A 21400-nucleotide genomic window follows, 5' to 3' on the forward strand; every position below is an offset into this window, starting at 1 on the left:
CCAGCTGCTCCTCCCGCTGCTCAAACATCTTTTTCTCCCCTCTAATATCTTAAAGGGCATTTGTAAGATGGAACAGAAAGTGCCCCATGCTTTGCACACGAATAAGGTGATCTTATTTTTTCAATCTGCTTCCTAGCAAAATCCAAGCTAAGGAAGAGGGATATGAGAAGAGGGTCTTCTTCTTCTCTCTCTCTTTTTTTTAAAAGATTTTATTTTTTTATTTGACAGACAGAGATCACAAGTAGGCAGAGAGGCAGGCAGAGAGAGAGGAGGAAGCAGGCTCCCTGCTGAGCAGAGCGCCCGACGCAGGGGTCCATCCCAGGACCCTGAGATCATGACCTGAGCCGAAGGCAGAGGCTTTAACCCACTGAGCCACCCAGGCGCCCCAAGAAGAGGGGTGGGTCTTCTAATGAGGTAATTCCAAGGAAAATTTTTAATTTTTAAATTTTTAAAAAGATTTTATATATTTATTTAAGAGAGTGCAAGCATGGGGTGGGAGAGGGACAAGCAGACTCTCTGGTAAGCAAGAGTCTGTGGGTGGGTGGGGGGGCGTGCCTCAATCTCACCACCCCAAGATCACCACCTGAGCCAAAAATCAAGAATCTGATGCTTAACCAACTGAGCCAAGCAGGTGCCCTTCCAAGGAAGATTTTAAAAAGAATGACGGTTGCAAGACAAATTCCTCCTCCAAGCTAATGTGAGCTTGAGGGAAGGCATCATCTTTATGGAGGTGATACTTTACCTGTATTATTTTGGAAACACTTATCTTTGAAATGTATTAAAACAACAATAATAATAATAATAAAAAAATCACAGGCTCATCAATCTCAAGACGTTACAATCTTGCCACCTTGTGGCGACTCTTTGAAGTACTGCTAGTGGATAAGGGGAAAAATGGGATCTGGAGGACAGGGTGTGCTTGCTTGTCCCGGGACAAGTTGTGAGCAGATGGGACTGGCGGCGGGAGGGGGGGGGGGGGGATGGAGGCGGAGTCTGATGGTGGCAGTGCGCAGGCTGATCAGAGCAGCGGCAGAGTGGGAGAGGGAATCCACGCGTCGGTCGGCAAATGGATAACGCCACAGATGACTAACAGTGAAAACTTTTTCACCTCACAGTTACTCCATCTCAGGTCAGAATACAGCAGTGGTCATTTCCAACTGCTGTTCGTTGGCTGACACTTGGACATGAGTTACTGGCTTCAGGGTAGCCTGTGACTGGTAGGCAAGCGTTCCTTGAGTTCAGATTGGTGAGGACAGGGATTTAAATTGCATTTATCAAAACTGGCATCTTTGTTCTTGAAAGCAACGAGTGATGAATGATCATAAAAACTGCATCATTTTCTTCTTTCACGAGTCAGTAATCTCTCTAACAAATGTGGGCTAAAATCACATCTGAGATGTTGGAGGTTTCTTTGTGATGCTCCTTTTTATGGATGAATACTAAGTGGAAGACACTTTTTACAGCACTGACTTTAATGTTCTGAAATATAAAATCCCTGCTCAAGCTGTTTATTGAGAAAGTGAATTATGTTACCACCCGGCACGGGAGCTCTTTTGGTAAATATTGGGCATTTGCAGTAATATTTACACACGAACACCCAAAGAGAGATTTCTTGTGGTATGGAAAATAGGGGTTTTCCCTTTAAATACGTATCAGTATCCAACTGAATCATCCTTTGGCAGGGACTGTGCTTAGCTTTTAAAGGTGTAGTATTAAAGCCGTTAGAGAAATAGTTTTCCTTTGGTCTATTCTTTCCTTCTCGGCTGCTTCTTTCCCCCAACTCTCCAAAGCCCTTCACAGCACAGCGACTCTTCATGGCTATATTTAGTGTTCACATTTCAGATTTCCAGGTTCAAAATTCAACTTTCCAATGAGCTTCAAGTAAGAAAATAGAGCCAGTTCACCATATACAAATCCACATGGGCCATGCTGGCTCTAAAGACTTGGTCTAAACACCATATACACCTGCAGATGGTGATCGTAGACGTCTACAGTCCTCTCTAACCCCACCCACCATCCTCCCTGAGAAATCTCCACAAATACAATATGTAGGCATATTTAATGCAGCTCTAAATGGGCCAAGGAAGAAGAGAAAAGCATAAAGGGAAGACGGGCTACCACACTATCAAATGAGATAATGTACATACAACGCCATCTGATGAATGATGTTCTGGCATGTATTATGATGAGACTGACATGGTCCATTTCACAGGGCGGGGCTTTCTCAGGGAACTCTGAAAGGGCGCTGGGGTCTAGCGAATGCCGTGCTCATGGTGTAAGACGTTGGCAGGGAGGGATGTGATGGTGTAAAGGAGAAAAAGAAAGGAACTGAGAATAGGGGATGGTTCCTGTCTGCTCTGCTAGAACAAAGAGAGGATAGTTCCTATGTCAGGGATTAACTTGGAAGCTTGAGTTCTTAACTACATTCTTACAGTCTAAATTCTGATTTTAAAAAGGGAAGAATGGGCATCTGGGTGGCTCAGGGGGTTAAAGCCTCTGCCTTCGCTCAGGTCATGATCCCAGGGTCCTGGGATTGAGCCCCATATCAGGCCCTCTGCTCCACGGGGAGCCTGCTTCCTCCTCTCTCTCTCTCTCTCTCTGCCTGCCTCTCTGCCTACTTGTGATCTCTGCCTATCAAATAAATAAATATAATCTTAAAAAAAAAGGAAGAAGATGGTGAGAATAGAAAATGATGTGACACTTGAGCTATAATAGCCATATCCTACTGGAGTCTGAAATGGCTGAAACATGGAATCCTCACTCTCTTTTTTTCCTGGCATTTGCTCTCCCACTAAAAGTGTGACAGGCTAACTATTCCCCCAGAAGAATGATGGGGTGTTACTGTGAGCCATGCAATGTGCTGAGTGCTTTGTATCATTTATTCCCTCACGATAATCCTTGCAGGTAGACAGCATCCTCCTTATTTTTCAATGGGTCATCTTACATTTAGAGAGGACAGGTAACCTGCCAGAGTCCACTGAGTAAAAGTAGGTGGGTTATGGCAGGGCAGACCGGCAGGCCCAGTTCTCAGATCACTGGAGTAAAGGCTCAGTATGTGTCCTTAGTGGTCCCCAACTTGGAGGGGTTGAGGGGGGCCATCTGCCACATTGCACTTGCTCAGAGGGGAAATCAGCTATCCATCCAATGGGATGCTGCAGAGGAATAAAGGTTGAAAGCCTTTCCATTTATCTTTTTAAAAAAGTTATGAAAACAAAATACATGTAAGAATTTTTTTTAGATGATGAGAATCATCTCTAGTCCATACTCCATCTGCTGTTAGCATCTGATATATTTCTTGCAAGGGTTTTTTAATGCGTTTTTCGAGCTATTGATGTAGATGTGATTATGCATTGTGTATGGTTTTATATCCTGTTTTCTCCATGTCACGTAATGTCGTATGTCATCACCATTTTGTACTGTTTCAATGGAAGGATTTTATGTACAAGAGTGTGATGACATATTAAAATTTGCATCTTATAGACCTGTTTTTACACTTCTAGGTACCACTAATCATTTTGTTTGAATGGAGTTTAATGGGACACCCTGCCATGTTTCCAATTTTCAATCTTGAAAGCTAGTGGGGTGAGTTTGTAGCCCACACTCCACACTTTTCCTGACTGACCTCCACACATACTTGCTTACTCTGTCATTTACATTAATGTCTGATTTCTCAGATCTGCTTCTCCATCTCTCCCTTGCTAGCAATGATGACATCATATTCATTTTTTCATTTAGGAGGCTCTTAAAAGATTATTTGTTATAAATTGTCAAACTTCTAACTTTTAGTCACCTTTAAAAAGCAGACACTTCTCTCCACACAAAGAACTAAAATAAGAGAAAGAAATCAAATTAAAAGATATGTATAGTTCCAGGATCTGAAACTGTAAAAACGTAACTCAATAGGGATGGAAATTCTAAGAAATGTAATTATGACCACGTAGCGTAAATAACTATAATGTGCAAGAGAAGGGGAGGTAGCTGTTGGAATTTAGATACCTGGGTTTTAGTGCCAACTATCAAAAATGTGTGTGATCACAGCCCATGAGGTATGTTCCAGGGCTTTGTTTTCCCATGTGTAAATTAAGAGTCAGAATCTTCAATTCTCTCCTAGCCCTGATGTTCTCTGAGTCTTTGTACATGAGCCCTCAGGACTGTCACTCCATTTCTCTTTTGCTTTTGTCTTGTCTAAGTGCATGCTCTGTTTTGGAGAAGTTAAAACATACACTGCTGAGAGAAAATGGAAATTGGAATTAGAACAGAAGGTTACAGGAAAACTTAAATGAGTTAAAATCTCCAGTCCCAGATGGGAAAGTATCTTTATTTTCAGAAAAAGGGAGAAGATGTGATCTCGAGAAACCATGGAGAGATAGATATGCTTGAGACTCCCTATAAAACAAAGTTTGTGTGGGCCCTTAGAAAAGAAAGGTGATCACCGGGGATCCGCAGGCTTCTCCACCAATTAACTGGACCAAGTCAAGATGGGCTGGCTTAGACACCTGACTCGAGAGAAGTTCGAGTGGTTCAAAGGCCCCCAAGATTGTGGTTGACTGAATAGGGGACCTGATGATGAGCTAATAGCGGGATCCATCAGTTTAAAACATTGAAGTAGGGGTGCCTGGGTGACTCAGTGGGTTAAGCCTCTGCCTTCAGCTTAGGTCATGATCTCAGGGTCCTGGAATCGAGCCCCACATCGGGCTCTCTGCTCAGCGGGGAGCCTGCTTCCCCCACTCTCTCTCTGCTTCCCTCTCTGCCTACTTGAGATCTCTGTCAAATAAATAAACAAAATCTTTAAAAAAAATAAAACATTGAAGTATTTTCAGGTGTAAATTATGAGGACAGACCAATGGAACGAGAGGTACTGCTGTCCCCTGAACTGGGCACTGTGAAGAATACAGTCTATTCTAGGTGCTGCATTTTGAAAGGTATATTTCAGACTTAAGAATATTGATCAGTGCACATATGGGAATTAGAAATCAGGTCACATGAGGGGGTGCCTGGGTGGCTCAGTCAGTTAAGCATCTGCCTTCAGCTCAGGTTATGATCTCAGCATCCTAAGATTGAGCCCCATGTTGGGCTCCCTGCTCAAGGGGGAGTCTACTTCTCCCTCTCCCTCTGCCCTTACCCTCCCACCCATGCTCTCTCTGTCTCTCTCTCTTTCTCAAATAAATAAAATGTTTTAAAAAGTAAAATAAAATATTGGGTTCCTGGATGGCTCAGTTGGTTAAGTATCTGCCTTCAGCTCAGGTCATGATCACAGGGTCCTCTGATTGAGTCCCGCACTGGGCTCCCTGCTCAGCAAGGAGTCTGCTTCTCCTTCTCCCTCTGCCACTCCCCCTGCTTGTGCTCTCTCTCTTGCACTCTCTCTCTCTCTCAAATAAATAAATAAAATCTTTAAAAAAATGTAAAAAAAAAAAAAGTAATTAGGTCACATGAAGAATGCTGAGATTATTGACTATTTACCCTGGGGGAAAATATTTTGCTATTTTTTTTCTTTCTTAATTGAACTATCATTGACATACAATGTCATGTTAGTTTCAGGTGGACAACATAGGGATTTGACAGGTCTTTATGTTATGCCGTGCTCACCGAAAGTGTAAGGACTTCGCTATTTTCAAATCCTGGAAGAAATGCTAGAGAAGCCATAAGCTCAGAATATTTCTAGTGATGAGGCACAGACTGCTCTACAGAACAACCAGTTCCATCATGGAAACTAAGGAAGAAAATGAGATGTTCAAGGGTTTTCAAAATCTGTGCTCAAGACGGAATGTTCTGCTTACCCATTGGCATGATACATAGGATGCATGTGCCGTTCAGTATATAGAGAGATTCACCCCCTTGGATATAGTGGTGATGGGAATGTAAATTGATGGAAATGTTGGAAAAAGCAATTCAGATATATGTTTTAAGAACCTTAGGTATGTTCATCATTTAGTCTTATAATTATCCATCCAAGAATCTATTTTAAGAACATAAACAAGAAAGTTTGGTATAGGGAGGCAGTTATCAGAATATGGTTTCCAGAAGCACTCTAAATGCTCTAGAAAAAAATAGAATAAATTGTAAAGACAGAGTGGTGCAGTGATAAGAAGCCAGTCTGTATAGTTGGACCTAATGGATGAAAATCCATGAGGATTCCCATCCTCCTGCCATTTACTGGCCGTGTCGGTAGGTGGGTGACTGAGGCCAGATAATTCTTATCAACTCAACTAAAGATGGGATGTTGTATCATTCCCAGAGCCATTATGACAATTACATATAATGTTGAATGCCAATTGTTTAGGTGGTGGCTGGCACATAGTAAGCGCTTAGAAGCAGTCATTATGATCATAATTATGCCATTTATTAAATGTTTTCTATATACTAGGCATTTAACCAACATTATTTTTAAGTCCTCATGTTAACTCTTAGACTCACATGTTATTAATACTGCACAGATGAGGAAACTGAGGAACAGACTGGCGAAGTAGCTTCCCCCAACTCATACACATGGTAGACTGGAGTGCAGGCATTGCCACCAGCCTGTCTACTCAGGGACCCAAGCTCTCATCAATGAAATGATGACCTCCCATCCAACGGAATAACCTGTGTATCTCTTTGTGTGTGTCACATATACACACACTCAGACAGACACAGACGTCCTTGAGTTAGGGAAACTGAAGGACTCTATAAAAATCTGCTTTTTGCTCCTTTTTGCTCCTTTGCTCCTCTCTTCTTGCTAAGAACTGTGACCCCAACCACTTTGCATGTGCCTCAGGATGCAAAGAGTCTGTGCCTTCCTTGTAAGGGACAAAGAGCGAATCATTTCTTTAGAACAGACAACATTTAAGGAAGGACCAGGTGGGAATGACCAGACACAGCTATCATTTTTGTATTGCAGATCACCAGCCTAGACACCTTGACGCCAGGGCCCGCTGGCTCCAAGGAGAAACACCTGGGCCTTTGTCTTTGTTCTAACCAGTTTCTGGATGCCTGAGAGGATAGAACATGTACAATGAACCACAATTCTCAGTAAAAAACCCCCAGGCCCGAACAAATGAGACTCATACTCCTTTCCTTTTTGAGTCTCCCAGATGCTCTGAATATATCTGCTCTCTCTGTATCTCCAAAAACCTCTGCTCTCACTGCCTGCTGGCTCATGTTTGATTTCTGTCCTGCGAGAAGCCAAGGACCCTCTTGGCTGGTCCTGTGAGACCCTCTTGGGGTCTGTGGACATGGCCCGTCAGCATCATAATCGGACACACACATTTGTATGATGTCTAATTATGTATTACCAGTTTTAAAAAACAGAATACCAAATGATATACATGCTATGAGATCTACTATTTAAAATGTGAATAAAACGGACTGAAAATCAATATGGCTGCCTCTGTGTGTTGATATTACATGTGGATCTTGTTTTTGATTCCGTAGACATTTCTGTGCTATGCTAACTTTTCAGCTGAAAACACATGCCATTTTATAAGGAAGAAAATTTAAGCAGAACAAATATGCAAATAAAAGTAATCCAAGAAAGATGTAAGGAGGACAGGTTTTCGTAGATCAGTTACCCTCCCTCTGATTCTAGAAGTAGAGCTTACCAGCTATCCTGAATTATCTTCTCTCTGAAAACAACTAAAAATACAGGTTAAAATTAGAAAGCAATAGAATATAAACACTTACATGTGCCACAATGGGGGTGGGTATAGGGAAGGCAGGGGTGGGAACTGGCTCTGGCTGCGTCACTATTTCAGCGGGAACGGCCCCCTCCTCCTCCTCACGGGGCTTCTGGTGGGCACAACGACCAATGTCCGCATTTTTGAAGGATACAGGCTGTGCAAAGTCCATGGGGCTAGTGGAATGGAATTAAAATTAAGTACTTTTTATTATTTTTCATTGTCTCGCGTCCCTCAGGGCAACTTTTAAAATCTAATGAGAAGTTCTTTATTGTTTTCCCACCTTGCCTTGGTTTTAGATAGAGTGTAGACTGATCCTCATGCTAAAAAAAAAAAAAAAATAGTAGCCAACGGATGTACTTACACAGAGTTTATAACAAGGTTCCATACACAGCCTTCAAAAGAAGGAATATTCCTGAGTGGGGGAGGCTGAAACTCAGGTGGAGCACCCCCAACGAAAAGCTTTTTAACTTCGATTGCCTGTTCTACTGTCAGGTTTTGCATATGTCTTCTGTCTTCATCGACTTGAACCGTAAAGATGCTGATAAACAATGAAAATAAGCAGAATTAAGCACATAACTCCAGTATCCTTGGAAAATCAAATCTTTCCTGCTACCCCTCCCCCCTTCCTCCAGGAGCTTTTAAGGGAGCCAACCTTTGAGAATTAGGAATTCTACCCTAAGCTAAAGATACTGTTTCTCAGGATCTTGTCCCTCTGCCTCCTTCGTCAGACCTTCCTGAGAGGTGACTGTAAGAAGGTGATGGTGGGCCTGCAACGCCCACCTTTGGTGCTGTTGGTGACAGCGGCCCCACACAGAAGCCTGTAGAGCTGAGATTTCCGTACAGTGTGGTTATGTGGAATCTGATAAGGCTCAGTGGGTTTAGCATAGCAGGGGGGCATATGCTCTTCGGTTCTTTATTTCTTGGTTTGTGCTAGCTATTATCTCCTTGCTGGGGGACAAACTCTGCTCCCGAGAGTTTGGATTGCAGGACACGACAGCGAACACTTACAGGGCATTTTATAAAAAACATAGCTGCTAGCATTTTTTTTTTTTTTTTTTTTAAGAGAGAGGGAGAGTATGGCAGGAGCACACAAGCAGGGGTGGGGGAGGGGCAGAGGGAAAGGGAGAAGCACACTCCCCACTGAGAGGGGACACTGAGATGGGGCAGATCCCAGGACCCTGCAATCAAGACTTCAGCTAAAGGCAAACACTTAATCAACTGAGCCATCCAGGCATCCAGCCCCAGTTGCTAGCTTTTGGAACAGAAGAGGCAGGCAAGAGCATCATGCTAATTGTTCCTGCAATGATGTTCCTTAGTGAGTGTTTCATTCATTTCCCCAATTTGCTTATGAGAGATAAGTCACACACTAGTCATTGAGAATCTCATGCTACTTATTCACAACAATCCTTGGATCCTGGGGCAAAGAATCAAGGCAGACAAAGAGTTCTGATGATGAAAATGACCAAAGGCATTTTTTCTTTTGTTCTAGAAGAAGGTTTTGAATTTCAGTCCCACGCAAGGAGCATGAGGCTATTAGTAAGTATTAGTCACTAGCCTGAGGATCACGAATGGATTACTGAAAACTTACTACATATCTGGGCAGAAAACCAAAGTGCTTAGATGGAAAACTCAGTCCTAAAATGTCATCTCACTTGATTTCAGAAAAACCAAAAACCACATGTGGAACTAGAAATAGTAAACCAGGGCAAAGATGTTCTGAAATGGCCCTGAGCAACTGGTCCACTTTGAGATGGCTCAGATGTAAAAGAATGAAAAAGAAGAAGAAGAAGAAGAAGAAGAAGAAGAAGAAGAAGAAGAAGAAGAAGGAGGAGGAGGAGGAGGAGGAGGAGGAGGAGGAGGGGGAGGGGGAGGGGGAGGGGGAGGGGGAGGGGGAGGGGGAGGAGGGGGAGGGTGAGGGGGAGGGTGAGGGGGAGGAGGAGGAAGGATGTCATCGGTGCTCAAAATGTCATTGTTCAAGAGTTGTAGAGCGAGCGGGTTGGATTTATTTTCAAAGGAAACATGGGAGGAAATGACATATTGGTTTTTACCAGACTCTGGAAGAGTGTGTTGGCAAAAATCAGAAGGTTCAAACATTATTGCTAAGGATGTGAGTGGTTTTATGAGACTTTCAGAAAAATACTCACTTCTGGGCATGTGTGACTCACTGAGAAGTAGCCCTGCAACCCCCACACCTTTTTTTTTTTTTTCTTTTCCTAAAAGCAATTTCTTACTAACATGACATAGCAACGTTCCTAAGAGTTTTAATAAGGGATTTGAGCCACTATTAAAGAATGTTCAGGAAGAGCATATCTCTGCTCTTGGATTAGGTTTTAGAGAGCCAGAGGCCCTCATGGTTCTGATGTAGACTCTCCGATCAGGTTCTGCCCCAAGGACCATCACAGTGGTCCTTCCTTACTAGATCACAGGTTGGAGATAGAGAATGAGAATGAGCTTTCAGAAGGAAGAGACTGGAATTAAGTATTAGTGTAGAAGCTTACTAGCCATGTGACCTGGGCCAGTAATTTAATCTTGTTCAATCTCACTTTATTCATTCATAAAATGAGGATAAAAATGGAAAACATTAAAGAATTGCACTGAAGCTATATTACTTAATAAAGGCATTGCTGGAAGACTATAGCTAAATCCTGCTTATATTTTACATTCTAGGAGCATCAAACTAGATCATGCATTTAGTTCTTTTGTAAAGAGGAACATTAGTAATATGTCCATTATGATTCTGGTGTATTTCCTCTTTTTTAAGTATTCATTCTGTAACTCTTTACTGAGGACCTATTATATGCAAAAAGCACTATAAGAAACATTACTATTAGTATTACGACAAGTTAGCTATATTTTCTTACAACTTCAACAGTTGATTCTCGGAGTTTCATAATTAAACATCTCATTACTAATATTCTGTTTCTTGTTTGTTTGAAATATTGGTCTAATCTTTTGTTTTCAAATGACCACCAACTGGGTTATATATGTGCAAGAAGATATTAAGAGAAGTAGGTGCCCAGACATTTGTAATTGACATGAAGAACAAAGTCTGCAATTTTTTTTTAAAAAAAGATTTATTTGAGAGAGAGAGCATGCACATGAGTTTGTGTGAGTGTGCGTAAGGGGGAGGAGCAGAGCGAGAGAGAAAGGGAAAGAGAGAGACTTCCCACTGAGCATGGAGTCCAACACGGGGCTCCATTTCATGACCTTGAGATATGACTTGAGCTGAAATCAAGACTCAGATGCTTAACCGACTGAGCCACCCAGGGACCCTTGTAATTTTATCTTGACTGAACATATTTTGGATGGTAAGAAATACTTGGGTTGCAGTGTCCAAATCATGATCTCCATTCTGGAAATCCCAGATTATTCCTGAAATATTTGATCTAACATTGTGGCTTTCAGCCTAATTCTGTACCTGTATGAAGAATGCTCTCACAGAGTGGAATACTTGCCTCTGCATCTACTCCAGACTCGTAGGGGTTAATGCTTTTGTCCTGTACTGGCCACTTAGGTGGAGTCAGGGTCAGAAGGGTCAGAAGGGTTAGAGGGCAAAACAGTTATAGAAAGCAGGGATCACTGGATTACCACAGAATTAGACATCAAAGTGACTTAAGTGAGATTTTTGCAGAGGAAGGGGTAGAAAAGGAGAGATGGTGAGGGAGGGAGGGATGGTAAAGAGAGGCAGAGGGAGAGAGAATAGGGCAAGAACAATCTTGAAAACTTTGCCTCTACGTTTGATAAAAATCCAATCATTTTATAAGGTGGTATTCAAATTACAGTCTTATCCAGGGCTTTAGGAAAAGAAGCGATAATTGACATTTATGATCTGAATAGTGTTGGGAGAAAGCAAGTATTTCCAAATTAACAAGAGTATCATAATCAACGTGAAATAATACAATCTTTGAGGTCATACAAAAGGGTAAGAGTAGATAGCTGGCAAGCACAGATGGACGTGTTAAAAGAAAGTGTCTAGTGTTTGACACAGGGAGTGCCATAGAATAGGCATGGAGCATTAAAAAATGTTTCTAGGTGAAGTTCTTAGGGTCGTTAGCGATCTCTGGTTAATCAGTTAATTGAAGCACTTGCTTAAAGGATGGGTGATAATTGTGTTTTGACCTCAGAGTTTTGAATGAGACATTATGGTAGCAAATGTGCTCTTGCTTTGCCACAGAGTTCAGTGACTACCCACTAATATGTCCAATGCATTATCCTTTAATTAGCATCGAATGGCAAAACTGTTTGTTTATATGGTCAATTAACCGAATGACCAGTTTTCAGGGATGTACTATGCACTGAACTTAATCAAATAAAGGTTGGATTAATGGCCAACAGCTGTGAAGTTGGCATAATAAAATGCCCTTCCTGAAGAGACACCTGTTAAAAGGACACCTTAGCACAACATCGTAATGCAGCGAGGAATGGCAGAATCCTTTCTCTACAAAATAACTTTATTCTGGATGACTATTTTTGTCAACCATATTTCTCAAATCTGCACTTGTTTATCGAGATTCTCTAAATTTTAAAGATGTTAAAAGTCCTCCTGACAAGGAGAAGGATTAACGTTTTGCAAAGAACCTGAAATCTAGCCTGGGAGACACGTAAAACAATAGTTTAGAGAGGTCTCTAAGATTCAAATGAGAAAATTCAGTCTGCTTTCCTCCTCAGAGACCATGACCACAATATCTGGCTATTAGGTTAGAAAAAGTTCTTAGTTTGTCCAAACATCCACCCCTCATTTTTCTTAATCATGGTTTCTAAACATCTTACTTAGTAGACATTCTGCAAGAAAGCTTAGTATCAATTCAGCCCACCACCTAATGCTCTCTATAATAAAAAAAAAATGAGCAAGGAAAGCTTTATCATTTACTTAGAAGATAAAACCTTCTTATTACTTATCTAAACTGTTCTACACACAAGAGGATAATTAGAAAATATCGGTCTATATAGAATAGCATCTGTTCACTGAACTATTGCTACTGTTGTTTTTTTTAAAAATATCCTCTGTGTCTTGAGGTTTCTCACATTTGATTTCCAGGTCTTTTCTATGTCTTCAGTCTAATTAAATGGCTTGCTCAAGGCTTCGAGGGCTGAAGTCTCTGGGCTTCTGTTTTCCTTTTCTCTAACTGTCCTTCTAAATTAATTACCTGAGTTGCCATACAACATTTCGATGAAAATACAGACGACTTTCCCAATAAAGGAAATATTAAGTGCCCCAGAATTCTGGAGAAATGAGAGATCAGTTTATAATGCAGTTACTGCCAATTTTTTGACTCAGGGCTGGCTGGGAAGCAAGTGCTTTCTTGGCCCCTCAGAGAGGCAGCCTCCGTGCACTGGGGAGGTGGGACAGCAGCCTGTTCCCGTCTTTCTCTGGGGCTCTGTTCCACTCTGCAGGGACCCCAGCACCCCTTGGTCTTGGGGGGGGGAGGGTGCAGGGATGAGGCATGCACTTAGCGGCTCTCAGGAGGTCCTGCAGCTGCCTGCCACACTCTGGCTCTATGACAGGTGTCTAAGCAGCTGCCATAACTGCTTTGGAACCTGAACGAAATAGCAGCTGCCAAAGGCGGCCAGTTCCAGCTGAGCTCTTCTGTGGGCTTCACTCTGCGCATACCTTATTTGAGAGGAGAATATTTGAGAGGTGCGGAGGGAGGGATTTTTCTTATCTATAGCTTCAGAAGATGCAGTCGGTTTCTCCAAAGCGAGAGTGGAGAACTGCACAGAATAAAAACGTGAAGAGAATTCCTAGGGGCCAAGTTAAATGAGGTTCCCGGAAGTATGAAATGTCAAGAAGATGACATTACGTTGCTCAACAGCTCTGCAATGCACTGTATGACCACACATGCAAAGGTCCAAAGAGTCGCGTGAGCAGGGGAGTGGATGTGAGTCAGGACACGTTGTCTAGAGCTGTTGTTACCCTTTCGTTCTCTCCACGTGAACGGAATGTTCTCTCCCGTCGTGAAACAGACTCGGCTCGGGTTTGATGACAATTTTCCTCATTGTTCGTGTCCCTGTGGAGAGATGCACTTCCAGACGGCCCTTGTTCAGGAATATCGCGTAATAGGCCTGCAAGAGCAAGGGGTCAGGGAAGATTAAGGATGGGTCTCAACCCGGACAGCCTTAGAGGTTCCCGGAAAGAACTGCAGGTTCCTTGGCTTGGAGATCTTACCTGGGACCTTAAGACCCAATATTTTCTTAGAGCTGGAAATAGCTTTTGAGTCATCGACCATTTTTACTTGTTAGAGGATGTGGAAAGCAGATGTGTGATACAGAGGTCTCTGCAAAGCAGATCTGCCATGCTGCAGGTAACGGCTGTGCTTGCACGGGGGTCTCTAACTCACCAAACCCACTGGAAACAAAGGGTGTCAATACCTCCTCTCTGCCTTATATTTGCAAGCGGACAGCTCGCGTCCGAACCTCAGATCTCACTCCCCATCTCGTGGCATTCTGAGTGTTTAGACTTCAATTTGTTCTCGGAGCTGGTTGAATAGATTGCTATCACCCACGTGTAACCTGTCTCCCACACTTAGAGAGGAGGAAGACAATTTTTCATCCACAAACATGACTGCTTTCCTCTTGCTACCGTTACTATAGCAACCAGGATGGTTTTGAGATCAGATTATGAACCCCAGGGAGCCTGAATGCAGTCCTCATCCCCAAAGCTGAAGCCATGCGTGCTCCCTTTCTTGTGGAGCGGGAGGGCACGTGCTGCACAATGATCTCTCCGTCCTCCCTGAGTCACCTGAGCTGGTGGAGACCGTTTCAGTCAAACATCAGAATGTCTCCGATGACTTACTGAATCATCTAGGCAGCTGTGTGTCCAACACAGAAGGTCCAGAGGATCTGGACTAGTGCTCACCATCCACCAAAGGGGCAACTAACTGCAGACTACTCACTCCATTAAAATTTTCTGAGCTGGACTGATTGTTCGAGATAATGAACTTCTTTGGCAGAACAGTCACAAATAACCCTATGGCATCAAAACGTTAGCTTTGGAAAAGCAAATAAGTCAATGTAACCAGCATTGTTTCTACAACAGACAGGAACTATTTAACACTGTTTCCTCTTTTAAATAGCACTGACTCTGAGATTTAAAAAAAAAAAAAGAATATTTATTATCATTAAAATGTCGAAACATTAATGTATTATTTCCAATTTACTTTGCATTACAGTACTTAATATTTTCTTTTTAATTGTTTTAATGGGTCTATTTTAAGACCAATCCTAAAAGCTGGTGATTTAAGTTCATTTTCTTAGTGTCCAGGAGGAGAAATTTGGAGATAGTAGGTGGTGCTTAACCATCTGACAATGACCTAGGAAACACATATCCTTTAGTGAAAATCTACTTCAGAATGTTTGATCTGGTCCTTTTATTTATAACTAGCTTATCATTTATAATAGAGAGAAAGTAATTTTATTTTTCAGGATTTAAAGAGAAGGCATTTAAGAGGAAGTTTAAATATTATGTGTATTCAGTGCTTATTATGTGTATTAAGAAATGAGAGAAAATAACACTTTTTCCTCCCTCTCTACTTTAAAGGATATTTTTATTATGACTATTTGATACATTCCTCAAAATATAAGAGACATACATATAAATCATGAAGCCATGTTCACAACTGTACAATTAAATGAATACCAATAAAACTACATCCAATTTAAGAAACAACCCACTGCATCTCCTGTGAGTTTCCTCCCAAAACCATCCCCCCAGCTTCACCATCTCAGTGGTAACCACTAACATGGATTTTATGTTTATCATTCCCTTGCTTTTTAAAAATTGTTTTTGAAAACTCACATATATATCTGTAAACAATATGTTGTTTAGTGTTACTTTTTTAGAAGATTGTAAGTAATCTCTACACTCAAAGTGGGGCTCAAAGTTACAATCCTGAGATTAAGAGTCACATGCTCTACCGACTGAGCCGGCCAATAGTGCCTGTTTGGTGTTACTTGTATTAGAACTCTGTAAAAATGGCATCATATAGTGTGTAGTACATTTTTTTTTTCATTTCTCTTCAATTTCTAATATCCATCCATGTTGTTATATTGGGTTGTTTACTTGTTTGTTTTAAATCAGGAATGAGTATTAATTTTTGCCAAATAGTTTTTTTTAGCATCTATTGAGAGGTTTATATAGTTTTTAGATTTTCTGATAATGAAATACTCTTTATTCCTGAGATAACCCAAGTTCCTTGTGGTTATACGTCTTTGAAATTTATTTTGTTTAGTCTTTATTTTGGGGGGGGAGAAGAGTAAGATTTATTATATAATACTTTGGATAACATGGCTTTGAACTGTGTGGACCCACTTATATGTGGATTTTTTTAAGATAAATATAGTATGGTATTGTAAGTGTATTTCTCTTTTTTATGATGTTAATAACATTTTCTTTTCTTGAGCTTACTTTTAGAGTACAGTGTACAATATATAATAAATATAACATAAAAAATATATGTTACTCTAGTGAGTATATTATGGGCAAGGCTTCCAGCCAATAGGAGGCTCTTTGTGGTTGAGTTGCTGGGGAGTCAAGAGTGATACGTGGATTTTTGACCAAGTGAGGGGGTTGGTGTCCCTAATTCCCACATTGTTGAAGGGTCAACCAAATTACTGACTACTCAGTTTTAAAGGATAAATGTGATTTTAAAAACACATAAAGTCACAAACAACACAGCCTGGTTTATAAGGATGCATGCATATGTAAGGACATATTTGTAAAGCATTCCATTCTTTGGTACAGCAGCCTAGATAATTCTTATGAACTCTTTCATTGAGAAAAACAAGATTAAATGGAATAACGCATTAAACTTAAAAACATAAGATCGAAAGTGCTGGAGGGATATCAAGGCAGTAAAGAGTTATGATGCCTAAGAGATCGCTTTTAACAGAACCCACTGGCTATGGGGTATGAAAATTGAAGTTCACACCTTACTCTGTGGGCTTTCTCTTCAGGTCATGAGTGAACCTGAGCCTAGGCTACCATCTCTGCTTGTGTGGGTTGGGCTCTATTTGCCTTCTCCTACCCCAAGTCCATTTTCTCTGTGTCCAGAGAGGCTGGAGTGGGTCAGACTTCAATAGACTGCATCATGTTGGCTAGCAAAACTGGGAAATTGATCCTAGAAGGAATTCAAATTTGAGTTTAAGGGACCTTAGCAGAATATCTACAGATGCAGTAAGTAATTGGACTCTGAGACAAGAGTATTGTAATCTGAATATATTTTAAGCTTTCTCTCCTTAAACATACAGATGCTAAGCCCATACGAAATATAGGTGCAAATGCAAGTATCCGCACGCCCAGAGCTGACCAACAAGGAAAATTCTCATGGAGAGAATTGCCGTAAAAAAGACGAGAGTGGAAATAAATGATGCAAATCTAAACATACAAAGGCAATTTATACAACCTAAATGTCTCACCAGACTCCTTATAAAATAACTGTTTTATATAAGTACTAGGGAAAAATGCAACATCAACGAGGTCTGAGGGTACCTGTCCAGTTTGCCTTCGTTTCCTCCGAAGTTGTACTGGCGTCCCTCCGCTTCCCAAGAGAATGATCCCAGACTCATTCTTGGTGCTGAAGGACAGGTTGATTTCTGTCCCTACGTCAATGGGCACAGGGGGCAGCTCTATGAAACCTGGCTTGGGGAAGCTGACTGTGTAAACATTCTGTGGGTAAAAGGGAAAAACAGAAGAAAAGATCAGAAATGAAAATTTAAGTTAATTTCTCTGTCTCACTTACCCTCCTCCAGGCATTCAGTGTCACCATGAAATACACTGTTTGGGAAAGCATGAAACTCACAGTTACATGGAGAGCCTGGGAGCAACTGAAGACACACTTCCAGGTATAACTGAACTTTCTGAGCAGATTGGGTTGAAATAAAAAATCTGGCCTCTGTTTTTTTTTTTTTTTTTTTTTTTTAGATTTATTTATTTGAGAGAGCGCAAGCAAGCAGGGGAAGGGCAGAGGGAGAGGGAGAGAATCCTCAAGCAGGCTTCCCACTGAGCAGAGAGCCCAATGCAGGGCTCGATCCCAGGACCCTGAGATTCTGATCTGGACGCTCAACCCACTGAGCCACCCAGGTGCCCCTGATCTCTGTTTTTATTTGAGCACTGATACAAACGACTGTCACTGACAGACAACATTTTCTTTTGGTCTAAATCTATCTTTCTAAATCTCTGTTGAAAACACTCTCATAATTCCTGGGATACCACCTATCAACTAATTGTTTATGGAGAGAAAGCAAAAATCACCCCATCTTGAAGCTGTGTAGAAGCATATAGCTTTTATCATTCATTCATTCATTCATCTGTTCATTACGCACGCCTTCATTCATTCATTTTTCATAACCTTGCCCTCTTACTCTCTCCTCCCCTCCATATTTAAACTGAATCCTGACAGGCACATTCTTTGGTAAATTCTTTCTTTCACTGCATATGTAGTAGATATCTCTCTCAGAAAACAGATCTTCTCATCACATTTAATGGCAGGAGGACATTCCACTGTAGGAATGCGCTAGGATTTAGTTAAGCAAGCCCATGTTGCTGGGCATTTTGAGGGCTTCGAGTGCTCATTTTAAAAGTCCTGGATTTTGCTGGAGTGAAAGCAAGGCATCCTCTAACAGAGGACATTTTCCCCTCACAGTCTTTCAGGCCCAGTTAAGCGACATAAGTGCTGTAAAATGTATCATCTATTTTCTTTTCCAATTTTCAAATCATAGACTTTTGGATAGTCAGATAAAAACTACTGTGCAGACTTTTCAATATTTATCCACATCATTTCTGCCTCATATTTCAGTTGTAAAATAATTCCTGGTGACTGAAAAGTGCCTTTACAGAATTATCATTTTCACACATACAGGCTATTCATTTTCTGGACAGTTTTCCATCCTCATGCATATATCTTTTGGACATGGATAAAAGTTAGGCTTCAGAAGATTAAAAGTCTCGGTAAAACTTTCTTAAAGAAGCCAGTGTGGATCCTTAGTTTCAGTTCTGTATTTCCCTATTTCTTATCCCCAAGCTTCTCACGGTGGATCTCTATGGCTGATTTAAATTGAAGATTCTAACTATGAAGACCCTGAATGTTCAGTTTCAGTCTTTACCCCTCATGTCTCAGGGATGGATTCACTTTTTCTTTCTCCTCATTCTCCCTTCATTTCCCTGCATTCTATAGCCATGCCTTAAAATAATTCCAGTTGGAGAAAACACTAAAATGAATAGTTCTGTCATATCAGGGTAATCTAAAATGTATAAACATGATATATTTAACATTTAAAAAAAATGCCCAAACTTCTTACTTTTAGGACGCCCATAACCTTTTTCCTAGTATTTCCTGACGATTGTTGGCTCTTGCTCATGGACATTTTAAGAGAGTGGAGCCGGATGTGTGTTTCTCTCTCTTGTGTGTCAGCCCCCAGTGAAGAGTCAGGGCAGAGGAATTAAATGGAACTCGGAAGCTGCTTCAGCAACAAAGAAAAGTTACTGAAGATACCTGACAGCAGGGAACTTTGCAGTCCTGTCAAAGATGTTCTTTGTAGATGGTTCCTAATCTGTACCATTTTCAAAGAAAAGGAGGTTTGACTTTCAAACTATAGACAAGATGTTATGCACTAATGCTTATGGTGTAAATGGCTACTTGTTATTTGTGTAACACGGATGAGGAATGTGGAAAAATTGTGGAAAAAAATTTGAGGCCGCTAATAAAGCTATATATAAGCCACAAAGATAAAATCAATCTAAAAGAGATGACAGAAATGAGGAAAAAGGAAAAGTAATATTGGAAATGAAGAGAGAACCAGAAGAGAGATTAAATTAAAAATGCATGCTATGAAGTATTACACATGAGGGAAATTGGTTCACAATATTGGGTCTTTATCACACCATTTCCTACGTTTATGCGATTTTGGTAATTTATAGAAGTGCTTCAATCTTGCTTTGTTATTTAAGCATAGCTAAGACTAGGGTCGGTAGGAATTTAAAATATATTAACAAGGGACTGCTCCCTGTAAGAGCACCCAAACTAAGTAGACGAAATCAGAGACAAAAGTGTTAGGAAGCCATTAAAAACAAACTAACCTCTAGTGAACATCCTTTGGTAACACCAACGTAATCAGGGCTACTGAGTATATTATATGGAGTTCTTGAAATTTCAATATCCTTGAGGCAGCCAGAATATTTCTTCAAATTTACTTCTGGTCTGTTGAAAAGTTACATGAAAAACAAAAGCAACATCATGAGGGAAATGGCAGTACAGTGTTTGTGACTATGGAACAAAAGCCATATAGAGCAAACGGCCACACGGCAGACACACATATCTCGAACCATGCACACGGGCACACATGTACCCAGCAAACTGGGCTTCTGTTATGTACTGGTTAGATTAAGTGCATGTTATCCCCATCCTGTAGAAAGAATCTTTATGTAGTTCTTCCTGCTCTCTTTTAAATAATCTCAGCACAGCATTTAAATTCAAGGCACAGGAATTAATGGATTTCTTAAATGTTTCATATATGTAATGAAATGTTTTTTGTTTTTTTTTTTTTTTTGGTACCAAGGAGTAGACAATTGTATAGGCAGCATAATAAAACTACATACCAAAAAAGTTAAAAAAACAAAACAAAACAAAAAACCTTGCTCAAAATTTAGGGGAAAAAATCTGGACTCATTTATTTTGAGAAGAAAATATTTTTGTCATTCAGACTTTTTTATGGGGACAAGAGGCAGCTGCAGATTAAGATAATATTGTATTTCTCTTTAAAGCTTTTAACTAAAAGCCTAGGAAACATCCTTTTGGATTACACCATCCAGAAAAATACTTCAATGCTGGATTTACAGACTGACCCCAAAGTCCTTATTTTATAGAGGTGCAATAACAAAATGAAGCGACCGAAGGTACAGAACATATATTTTTCCCAATAAGATTGAAAATGGCTTCAATACCCAAATCACATTTGAGTGTTTACTTTTTATTCTTTACTTCTTAGGAAAAGACAAACACACTAGCACCCAGTAAGTGCTCAATAAACAGTAGCTAGGATAACGTCGGTGATGATAGTTCTTTGGCTAGTTGAGAGTAGTCCTGTCCAAGAGAACTTTCTGTGGAGATAGAAATATTCTCTTCTGCATTCTCCAAATTAGTAGTTACTAGTCACATGTGGTTATTGGCACTTGAAATGAAGCTTATGCCAGTGAGAAGCTGAACACTGTTATTTAATTGTATTTAATTGAAACTGAACACTGGCTGGTGGCTACCCTATTGAATAATAGTACAGGTCTATTGGGTTAAAAAATAATACTTTTTTTTTTTTCTGTTAATAAGCATCTGTAAAACCTGTCCAACCAACATCAAGATAATTATTTGGATAATGATTAATTCTCTCCTCATGGTCCCATGATGCCAGGATTCCCTTTTTTGCCTCGATATAGAACACAGGGCAAGAGGAAAAACAGGTGGGAAAGGAACTCAAACCCTGCAAGTGTAGCAGGTGATTTATGTCAAGCCAGGTATCTGTTCTGCCTCTTTTTTTCTCTGTCTCTGGAACTGCTTCATTTTCTTTGATCATTTCCCTTTATTCCCAAGGTCTTCTCCTTCTGCTCAGTTGGTTGTTATGAAGAACATGCCCAGCTGGAGGGTAAGTGAGGATCTTGCTTAGAATCTTATTCATAAAGTGAAAGGAATGGGTAAATTTCATTCCAAGTGTTCATTCTCCTCTAGAGGATGAGCGATTTATCACCATTTTTTCAGACA

General features: G+C 40.6%; 1 protein-coding gene across 1 annotated transcript in view; it reads right to left on the reverse strand.

Annotated features, from left to right (window-relative positions):
* The window catches only part of LAMA2 (laminin subunit alpha 2), a gene marked incomplete at its 5' end in the record, with an annotated part of 635124 nt that overhangs the window by 27495 nt on the left and 586229 nt on the right, over positions 1-21400 (reverse strand). Inside the window, 5 exons of the mRNA XM_080805462.1 lie at positions 7660-7828; positions 8017-8193; positions 13570-13718; positions 17143-17319; positions 19729-19849. Of these exons, the coding sequence (XP_080661588.1) occupies positions 7660-7828; positions 8017-8193; positions 13570-13718; positions 17143-17319; positions 19729-19849 (793 nt within the window). The remainder of the gene's footprint in view (positions 1-7659; positions 7829-8016; positions 8194-13569; positions 13719-17142; positions 17320-19728; positions 19850-21400) is intronic.

This window comes from Martes martes (genome assembly GCF_963455335.1).
Source record: "Martes martes genome assembly, chromosome: 6".
Taxonomy (NCBI): Eukaryota; Metazoa; Chordata; class Mammalia; order Carnivora; family Mustelidae; genus Martes; species Martes martes.